Genomic DNA, 10,064 nt, shown 5'->3' on the forward strand with positions numbered 1-10,064 from the left:
TGTGCTGAAGGCCAACATACCCAGGGCGGTCCGGATAGACTACAAAACCCAATAGGGTATGATAGTCAGACCGAAGGCCAGGTGAGCGGTCCAGATAGGCTGAAGGCCCCGCGAGGCGGTCCAGACGTGCCGAAGGCTCGGAGAGCGGTCCAGATAGACTATAGGCCTACGAGGCGGTCCAGTCAGGCTGAAGGCTCATTATGCTTGTTGTTTGGTTATATGTTTATATGACATGGTTATGTGGTTGGTATTTTGGGGGATAGCTCACTAAGCTTTCAAGCTTACAATTTCAGTTGTTGTTTCAGGTACCTCTGGTGATCGCGGGAAGGCGAAGGCATGATCGTACCACTCCTCTCGCTGTTATGACTTTTATGATTTGATACTGGGATACTCTGATAACTGTATTTTGAAAACAAACTATGTAATGACTTAATAGATTAAACTGTTTTTTTTAAAGTTTAAATTGGCTTGAATTTTTAGGTGTCACAAAACTGTATATGTATTTTTATACCTACAATTATATTGGGTAGAGATGGGCAGTGTTGTAAAACTCGTCGAGTTGGCCGATTACTCCTCCGAGTACTCGCTACTCGACCCCTTACCGAGGCGAGTTATAAAATCCCGAGTACTCCCCGATCGACCCTTACTGAACTGAGCAGTGTTGTCAAACCCGGTCAACTCGGTGATTAATATGTATAATATACTTAACGATTTACTATTTAATACACACATGTGATAATTACTACATATATATATATATATATATATATATATATATATATATATATATATATATATATATCTTAAATTTTCAGTAAGTATTCACGAAGTGAGACCATTATGTGTTTTTCAGTTTTTGTGTATTCACATGTATCTAATTTTCTTAGATATTTCAACCAAGTTAAGATTTTAACATATGATTTTGACATATATAAGTTCCATAAAAATATTTCTACATGCATTACTGAATCCGAGTACTCCCCGAGTACTTCCGAGTACTCGCTACTCAGTAGTCGGCCGAACACGTAACGAGTAACGAGTTCTACAACCTTGGAGATGGGTAGATGCAAGATGATATAGATGATAAGAGATGAAAGATGGTATAAATTATGAGAGATGAAAGATGATATAGATATATTGGGTAGAGATGCATTATCTGTTTTGATTCACTATGATATTTGGGAATACATTTAAACATTGGTTAGCTTGAAACAAATGATTGTATGATTTCCGGTGGTTTGAAAATGAGATTTTTTATTAGTATTTTGAGATGTTATAGAATCCCTCCACATGACTTCCAATCCAGCCAAGTGATTAGCAAAATCTCGGTCGTTGATGTATATTAACATCATTTTCGGATGGAAGATTGTGAACTGTGGAGAAATTGAAATCAATTTTGGGATCCGAAAACATATCCCTAATTTCTACAGATATCTGAAAAACAAATACCTAATTTATTTTTCTTATTTCGACCCATGTTATTCAGGTACAAAACCGAACAAGAACAAGTGATATAGAGGGATATATATATATCGAGTAGGGAGAGAACATGGGTTGCAACGTCGTAGGTCTCGTGGAGGACGCAATAGGTCTTCAATTCTTTTCTGGTTTATTCAAGATGTGAGTTGAAGATGCAAACTACAGTTGATTAGGTCTTCCAAAAAGGAAGTTAGATCGTTTAGTCTCAAAATGGTGTTTGAATATTCAACATGGTGAGGGTTGGAGATGCAAAATACAACCGATTAGAGCATATTGGTACCCTTCCGGTGACCCCCCCCCCCCCCCCCAAATGTGAGAAATTGATATTGTTTCAAGATGAATGAATCAAAGAGAGTGTGAGAAAGGGGTGAGGAGGTCGATAGTAGGAGGCGTAGGCGGCAGAGCGAGAGTGCATAATAAAGGTGGTCATCGGATGTGAGGATTTGGAGTCATTGGAAACTGGAGAGATGGTCGTTAATGGAGGCCATAGAGTTCTGAAGGTGAAGTCAGCTGTATATCAATGTGGAGAGAAAAAGATTATTTGTTTTATATCTAACTTAAATAATAATATTATTAATAATAATAAACTACTAAAAATTAAAAAAACATATAAGGGTATAATGGTCAATTTAAGTCGATCAAGGTTAAAATTCGAAACAAAAACAAATTATAAGGATGCTCCATGTTAAAAAAAAGTTGTTATGAACCTAAACCACAGGGACCATTCGTATAATTTACCCTAAAATAAAATTATAGAAATATTTGATTTTTTTTTTTTTTTTTTTTTGGCTATTATCAGCTGTCATTATTTTTTCTTATTTAGAACAGCTAATTGTCTCTAATTATTGATCGGCAGAAGAATTAATTTTTAAAGACTTACAACGTTGACTTATGGAAGAGAGGGTGTATATAAATCATAGTATACTGTATGCATGTTCAAATAATCAATCTCAAGTCTTCTTTCAAATTCATTAATTCATACGTAATAATCGCTCGCTGACGCAGAGGTATTGTTAGTTGCACGAAATCCTCTGTTTTTCCAGTCATGGTGTGAAGGAATTTGTAGGGTTATAATCATGAATGTTGTCCCTGTGCAGATGGCGCAAACAGATGGGCAATTAGCCCCAACCTTAACCCCTGATCCGCAGGATATCAGAATTTCGGTTGCTTCACATGATCCTACAAAACCTATTCCAGATCTACTTACCGGTAAATTCTGCTACCCATTTTACTCTTTACTTCGTCTACTGCTGTTTAACACCACATTTTATAAAAAGAAACGATTCCTTTGCACTATTGCCCCACGCTTGCCCATGGTTGAGATAAGTGTTTATAGCTTCCTTTCGGTTTCCTTCCGGAAAATAGCAAATTTTGCAAACAAGGGTAAAATCAACAGTGAAACGCCAGTGCTGTTTCCTAGAAAGTCTACGTTAAGATGAATTGATTTTCAGTTGTCATATATAATAGAGTAAATGTAAATCACACAAATTGTCTCGGTGGTTTGACCCAATCTTAGTTTCATCTCTATGTTTTGTTTTTCATTCCAACCAAACCTGAAATGAGAATAATATATTGCCTTATCAGTTTCTTTTTTCTTTTTGTTTATTATTAATTTTTTCTTATTCGCATTTTAAAAAAATGAGGTCTATTTTGGTTTTTACTCTTTTTTAAATTTATATTAATAATAAATAAATAAATTTACAAAAAGAAATTGGTAAGGGCAACATAGTCATTTTAGGTTTGGTAGGGACGAATATAATATGTTAGTTTCAATATTCAGAGGCGCCAACAAGTAAAACCAAAATTATAGTGTTCTTAAACCAAATTGAAGGATTCAAAGTGGCTGTACGCAACTATAATTGATGCTTAATTATGGTGAAAAGTTAAAGAATATTACAAATATTGTCCCTGGATGAATTGGTGCTAACTTTGCATTGGATTTTATTTTAAAGGAACTAGAAAAGAGTACATCAAAATCGCTATCCCTCTATATGAAGCATCAATTACAGGCGATTGGACAGCTGCTGAAGAAATTCTTAATAAAAAGCCAGAGTTAGTTAGGTATAGTATCACTGCAAATAATGAAACAGCACTTCATGTTGCTGCATCGGCGAAAAGCACCGAACAGGTTGAAGAATTTGTGAAAAATCTGATAACTAAGATGAAAAAGGAGGACCTGGAACTTAAAAATACCAGTTCCAACACTGCCCTGTGTTTAGCTGCTGCAGCTGGCAATGTTAAAATGGTTGAGATTATGGTTAAAAGCAACAGGGCTTTGGTGGCAATCACTGGTAGTGGAGAAATGACGCCATTATATATGGCTGCCTTGTTTGGACATTATGAGACAGCCAAGTGTTTGTATGGATATTCCCAGAATTTGCGTGATGATTGTTGGACACCTCAGAACCGTGGTTGGCTTCTTCAGAAATGTGTGGAGACTGATATGTTTGGTAAGCGTTTTAGCATTTAGTTATTACACCTACAAATTCTCTATGTTGTTTATCATCATTCTTATTCATCAGTGTTCTTTGTATCTACTCTTTTGTCATAGTAGTATTCCCTCACAAAGTGATTGTTGAATCTTTTTTAGATATTGCACTGGAGATAGTGAAAGCGTACCCAGATCTTGGTCTTAGTGGGAATACTGTACTTGGAGTTTTGGCTAAAAAGACTGATGTATTTGCTGCAACAGAATCCAATATCATCAGGAGAACTATCGATTGGGGTAAAGATCTCAACACCTTGATATTGATTATACATACATCTTCAGTCTAAAAAGCTAGAAACAAAATATTGATAATTGAGATTAGCTAAGCCCACCTTTGGATTTTTTTTCCCATTGTTGCTTTCAGTTTGGACTTGCTTTCATCCAAAGGTGGGACCTTCTAAAATGGAAAGTAAAGCTAATGCATTGGAACTACTAAAAATTATTTGGGGAGCAATTGCGGAGAAACCTACAAAGGATATCGATAACATAATCAGAGGGCAGCCTGATCCCATTAAGAAAGATGACAAGCCAGCTTCTGACACGGAACAAACTCTACAACTACTACAAAAAATTTCAGAAAATATTGCCAAAAAGCATGATGAAAGTGGGAAAATAAACAAAGAGCATGCTGCTATAACTACAAACAATACGAATGTAGCCTTGCAGGAAAATGCAAGACCAAAGTACTCTTCTCGAATACTGTTTGTTGCTGCTGAAATGGGAAATACTAGATTTATTATTGAGCTCATCCGCCTGTATCCTGATATAATATGGAAAGTAAACGATGACAATCAAAGCATATTTCACACTGCTGTCAAACATCGTCATGAGGGTATCTACAACTTATTGTATGAGATAGGCTCAATGAAGGATCTCATAACTCCTCTCAAAGATAAAAATGACAACATTATGTTGCATTTAGTTGGGAAGACTGCTAAGAAAAGGCGACTTGAGGATGTGTCTGGAGTTGCTTTTCAAATGCAACGAGAACTATTATGGTTCAAGGTATATATGTTTTCTTCCCCACACCATCTTTCTTTCTTTTTCCCTTACATCACTTCATTTCATCTAACATTGACATATAACACGTTGTCACAGGAAGTGGAGGAGATGATCCCTCCTTCTTATCGGGAACGGAGGAACAAAGATGGACTAACACCACACGAGTTATTCACCAAGGAACACAAAGATCTAGTCAAACAAGGAGAGGACTGGATGAAAGATACCGCTAGTCAATGTATGGTGGTTGCTGCACTTATTGCCACCATTGTATTTGCTGCAGCTTTCACAGTTCCAGGTGGATACAATCAGGACGATGGTATCCCAATCTTTTTTGAAAATGTAGCCTTTATCATTTTCGTAGTGGCAGATGCCATTTCTTTGTTCTCTTCATCAGCTTCGATCCTCATGTTCTTATCCATACTCACATCACGCTATGCCGAACGTGATTTCCTGGAGTCATTGCCCAAAAAGCTGATGGTAGGTCTAGCAACACTGTTCCTCTCGATAACAACCATGATGATTGCTTTTAGTGTTAGCTTCTTCGTGCTATACCACAACAAATTGAAATGGATACCGATCCTTATTACGTTTTTTTCTGCTTTACCAGTCATCCTATACGCTACACTACAATTTTCTTTGTTAAAAGACGTCTTTTTCTCAACATATACTTCAAGGTACCTCTTCCGGCCCAAGAAACATATTCTTTACGATGAAAACTGTAAGCCTAATCGTCGTAGATTCCCATTCACAATTCCTTTCATTTCAAGATGTACTACTAAAATATTGAAACTGTTGTAAGTTTAAAAAAAAGTTATTGTAATATGATTCACTCGTGTTTGTTGCAATGGCTTTGTTTAGATTCATAAGATAACACATAAAAACGTGACATTATATTTTTGATCAATGATATCGGGTTTTGGAAGGCGTGAGACAAGAAATGTATGATATGAGAGCCCCAAAACTCACTTTAATCAAATAAATGAATTCCTCACATAGGCCACGACTTTTCTTACCATCCCATCTAACCGTGTAATTCACTAGATTTTTATATAATATCCAGACATTGGCCACGTCTATGCCATGGGTTGTTATATTCCAACGCTGCCACTAAACAATGACTAAGTACACACACTAAATTAACTGTACGTACACCAAAGGGCTTCTAGCCCAGCGGTATCAGGTGGTGCCCTACCTCCTTGAGGTTGAGGGTTCAAGTCCCGTGGTGGACATAGGTGGAATTAGGTGTTAGTTTAGAAGTAGATTATAATATTTGTATTTGCCGGTTCAAAAAAAAAATTAACTGTACGTACAATATAAGCCATCGAATAATTTCAACAAGAATCCAAGATTCAATACCCATTTGAGCTAAATTCCAAGAAAACCACAACTAGGGCTCATAATGTAAACCATACCTTTGATTTCTTTAAATTTTGGCTAATAGCTTGATCCTATCAGTGAAATCTTCAAGGGTTATCCCCAGATTTTAAATTGCTTTCATCATTTTGATGTTTCTTTTGGCAAAGGCTTTTCTCGCATTCAAAACATACTTATACTCACTCATACATTTACTTGTAATGTCTTGACTAACACCCTCTTCTCGAGTTAATTTAAGTAGTGAAATGAAAGAGAATGAAAGTATAATACAGGGGAAATGTGTTCTTGAGTTCCATTTCATTTCATTCCATTTTCCTCCATCACTACAATCCGTCCTCTAGGTCACCACAATGCACCATCGGTCTGCTCCAATGCGACTTTCTCCACCGAGTCTGCTGCTATTACAACCCTTCTCACAACTCTATTTGCATAGATCTCGACTCATTACAAATATAGAATTTTTGTTTGATTGTGTAAAGAAAAAAGGGAAAACTGCAATAAAGTCCCTATGTATTGCCCGTATAATCGATTTTGCCCCTATATTTTTTTTTTTTGCAATTTAGTCCTAAATACCGGTAAACGTAATCAACACGGGATATTTAATGGGTTAGCCGGTATCTAACCGGTACTATGCGCATGTGGCACCTTACGTGTACAAGAGAGTTTTACCCTTCCATTTCCACTGCATTCGACGTCTGGTAAATCAATTGAGAGAAAAAGTTAGGGTTTTTACAGAGTGAAACACGAAGAAAGTAGGGTTTTACTGAGAGAAACGAAGGTAAAACCCAATGGCTGTCGAATCAGATGAAGTTCACCATGAGTCATCTGAAGAATACGACTATGAAGAATACGAAGATGATGAGGAGGTGCTCGATACTGAGCACATAGATGTGGAAATGGAAGAAGATGATTTCAAGACACAAGGTAAAGAGAGATGCAATGATGCTTTCCTTAACTTCAGTTCCGATTATGAAGATAATGAAGTCGATGAAGACAATAACTTAGTTGATGAAGATGAAGAAGGGTTTGGTTCAGAAGAGGAAATCGATGACACAGCAGGGGCTAATGATCTTGATTTGGGAGATGCGGTTGGTGCAGGCTTCCCCATTCATGACCTATCAGTTAAGTGGAATAAGATGAAGCCCCTTCTTGGTGAAAGGTATGAATCACCACATCAGTTGCAACAATGTCTCACTAATTATGCTATTAAGTCAGGGTATAACATTAAATTTGCGAAGTGTGACACTGTGAGATTAACTGCCAAATGTGGTTCTAAGATGAAGTCTCAACCCTGTCCATTCAGAGTTCATGCTTCCTGGATGACTCAAGTAAAGTCTTTTCAGATTAAAACCTTAGTTGATGAGCACAAATGTGTTAGAAATTTCAATATTTCAAATTTACTGAGTCCCAGATGGCTAGCAAGACACCTTTTGAAGGAGTTGATAATGAAACCTAACTTGAAGTGTAAGCAGATGCAATCAATAATTAGGACCAAATTTCATTGTGGTGTGTCTTGGTCTAAGGCTTACAGAACAAGGTGTAGAGCAATGACCATTATAGATGGTAAACTCACAGAACATTATGCTAGGGTGTGGGACTATTGTCATGAGTTACTAAGGTCAAATCCTGGTAGCACTGTCCAAGTGGGTGTCACTGTAAATCCAGATCAAACAACATACTTTCACAGGATGTATTTGTGTTTTAAAGCAATCAAGGAAGGTTGGAAAATAGGGTGTCGTAGGGTAATTGGTCTAGATGGATCTTTCTTGAAAGGGACATGTAAAGGAGAATTACTCACAGCAATAGGGAGGGATGCAAACAACCAAGTTTATCCAATTGCTTGGGCAGTTGTTGACATTGAAAACAAAGCTAATTGGAAATGGTTTCTGGAACTGCTCACAGAGGATCTTAATCTGCTAGATGGAGGAGGGTTTACTGTAATATCTGATCAACATAAGGTTTGTAATTTCTTAGCATATTTATTGTTTTTCCTTACCATCATCTTATATGTTTATGTATTCATTACATTGTAGGGATTGCTTGAAGCAACCAAGGAAGTACTACCAAATGTGGAGCATAGACAGTGTGCAAGACACATATATGCTAACTTTAGGAAGACCTATTCTTGAGTGGAGTTCAAGAATATGTTCTGGGCAGCTTCCTTTTCAAATGTAGAGAGTGAATTTCTGAGGAAAATGGATGATATAAAAGAGGTTATTCCCATTGCTTATGAACATTTGCTTGCAAGACATCCTCAGACATGGTGCAGGGCATTTTTTAGGACTGATGTAGCATGCGAGGCAGTTGAAAATGGCATTGCAGAGTGCTTCAACGCCATCATATTGGATGCTAGAAAGAAACCCCTTCTAGCAATGTTTGAAGAAATTAGGTTGTACATGATGGATAGGTTCTACCATATGTTACAAAAGGCAGAAAAGTGGGAATCAGTGGTTTTTCCAGCTGCTATCAAGAAAATGAACAAGTTTGGAGAGGATTTGAGGTTTGTCTTAGCATTTTTCTTGTTCCTGATCATCATTATTCTAATTTCATTGTTCTGATTTCATTTAGTAATGTCATTGTAGGAATTGGAATGTGAATCGAAGTGGACCATCTATTTTTGAAGCCAGGAATGGATTAGAAGGGTACGTGGTTGACTTACAAAGCAAAGTGTGCAGCTGTAGGCTTTGGGATATCTCAGGAATTCCATGTGTACATGCACAGTGTGCAATATTATTCAATGGACAAGATCCTGTTCAATTCATAAGTGAGTGGTTTAATGTGGACAGGTTCAAGGCCATATATGCAAACAATATACTACCTGTGAATGGTAGAAATTTATGGCCTAGAACATCATACATAAAGCCTCTACCCCCTTTAGCTAGAAGAATGCCAGGGATACCAACTCTTAAAAGAAAGAGGCATGCCACTGAATCTCAATACAAATACTCCCAAAATAAGATGAAGGTTACTGGAATAGGAAGGACAGTCCAATGCAAAAACTATCTTTAAAGGGGTCATAACAAGGCATCCTGTAAGAATCCCAAGGTCACACCAGAACCCAAACCCAAGAAAAAAATGGGTAGACCAAGACTGGATCCTGATATCAGTCATTGGACTAGAGGTGATGTAAGAGGTGGTGTCAGAGGTAGTAGAGGTGGTGCAAGGGGTAGTAGAGGTGGTACAGGAGGTAAGAGAGGTGGTGCAGTGGGCAACATATGTGGTGCAAGAGGTGGTGCAGTGGGTAACACAGGTGGTAAAAGAGGTGGTAGGGGTAGTAAAAGAGGTGGTAGGGGCAGTAAGACATCTGTTGGAATTGAAGGTGGTGGAGTTGAAAATGAGGATGACACTATTCCTGAAAAATATTTAGTCCATTTATGGAAGGCAATGCAAGATTTGAAACTATCAGGGTATTCAATTGAAGAAATTAAAAATACACTTAGTCTGACAGATTCACATATGAAACAGCTCAATGATTACAATGACACTATTGAACAAGTTCTTCCTATGTCTATGGTAAACCCTCTATATTACCTTAATGTTAACATTCATTTATGTTATTAATTGCTTGATGTTTTACAGGAAGAGGAGTATCCACCTCAGACTGAGACACAAGATGGGGCTGAAGAAATTATCCCTGATACACAACCAGAAAGTGAAGAAGAAGAAGAAGAAGAAGGCATTAATGACACCCAGGAATTACCAGTACACCTTAGGATTGTAA

The 10,064-nt window shown here is 37.3% G+C and overlaps 2 protein-coding genes across 3 annotated transcripts; both read left to right on the top strand.

Moving 5' to 3' along the window:
* Window positions 1–2,367: 2,367 nt before the first annotated feature.
* LOC145160100 (uncharacterized) lies at window positions 2,368–5,814 on the top strand. Of its 2 annotated transcripts, XM_079079207.1 has the most exons (7): window positions 2,368–2,486; window positions 2,577–2,688; window positions 3,432–3,929; window positions 4,070–4,204; window positions 4,332–4,972; window positions 5,066–5,446; window positions 5,577–5,814. In XM_079079207.1, exons 2-7 carry the CDS (start codon window positions 2,577–2,579, stop codon window positions 5,610–5,612), a joined length of 1,803 nt encoding a protein of 600 aa, XP_078935333.1. In that variant the 5' UTR covers window positions 2,368–2,486; the 3' UTR covers window positions 5,613–5,814. The 2 variants fall into 2 exon arrangements, with proteins under 2 accessions (XP_078935333.1, XP_078935332.1); XM_079079206.1 differs by having other exon boundaries at window positions 5,066–5,814.
* A 1,317-nt stretch (window positions 5,815–7,131) lies between these two features.
* LOC145158180 (uncharacterized) lies at window positions 7,132–8,472 on the top strand. Its single transcript, XM_079077114.1, has 2 exons — window positions 7,132–8,301; window positions 8,377–8,472. The coding sequence occupies exons 1-2, from the start codon at window positions 7,132–7,134 to the stop codon at window positions 8,470–8,472; spliced, it is 1,266 nt and encodes a 421-aa protein (XP_078933240.1).
* Window positions 8,473–10,064: the final 1,592 nt, after the last annotated feature.

The sequence above is a fragment of the Lactuca virosa genome, chromosome 2 (genome assembly GCF_052849685.1).
Source record: "Lactuca virosa cultivar CGN04683 chromosome 2, Lactuca_virosa_CGN04683_v6, whole genome shotgun sequence".
Classification (NCBI taxonomy): Eukaryota; Viridiplantae; Streptophyta; class Magnoliopsida; order Asterales; family Asteraceae; genus Lactuca; species Lactuca virosa.

Excerpts from the sequence above, each read along its gene's own strand:
- LOC145160100 (XM_079079206.1), top strand. The coding sequence starts at position 2,577 with ATGGCGCAAACAGATGGGCAATTAGCCCCAACCTTAACCCCTGATCCG. Across the intron at positions 2,689-3,431 it reads TATTCCAGATCTACTTACCG|GAACTAGAAAAGAGTACATC; the intron begins GTAAATTCTGCT and ends TTTATTTTAAAG. Across the intron at positions 4,973-5,065 it reads GAGAACTATTATGGTTCAAG|GAAGTGGAGGAGATGATCCC; the intron begins GTATATATGTTT and ends ACGTTGTCACAG.
- LOC145158180 (XM_079077114.1), top strand. The coding sequence starts at position 7,132 with ATGGCTGTCGAATCAGATGAAGTTCACCATGAGTCATCTGAAGAATAC. Across the intron at positions 8,302-8,376 it reads TAATATCTGATCAACATAAG|GGATTGCTTGAAGCAACCAA; the intron begins GTTTGTAATTTC and ends ATTACATTGTAG.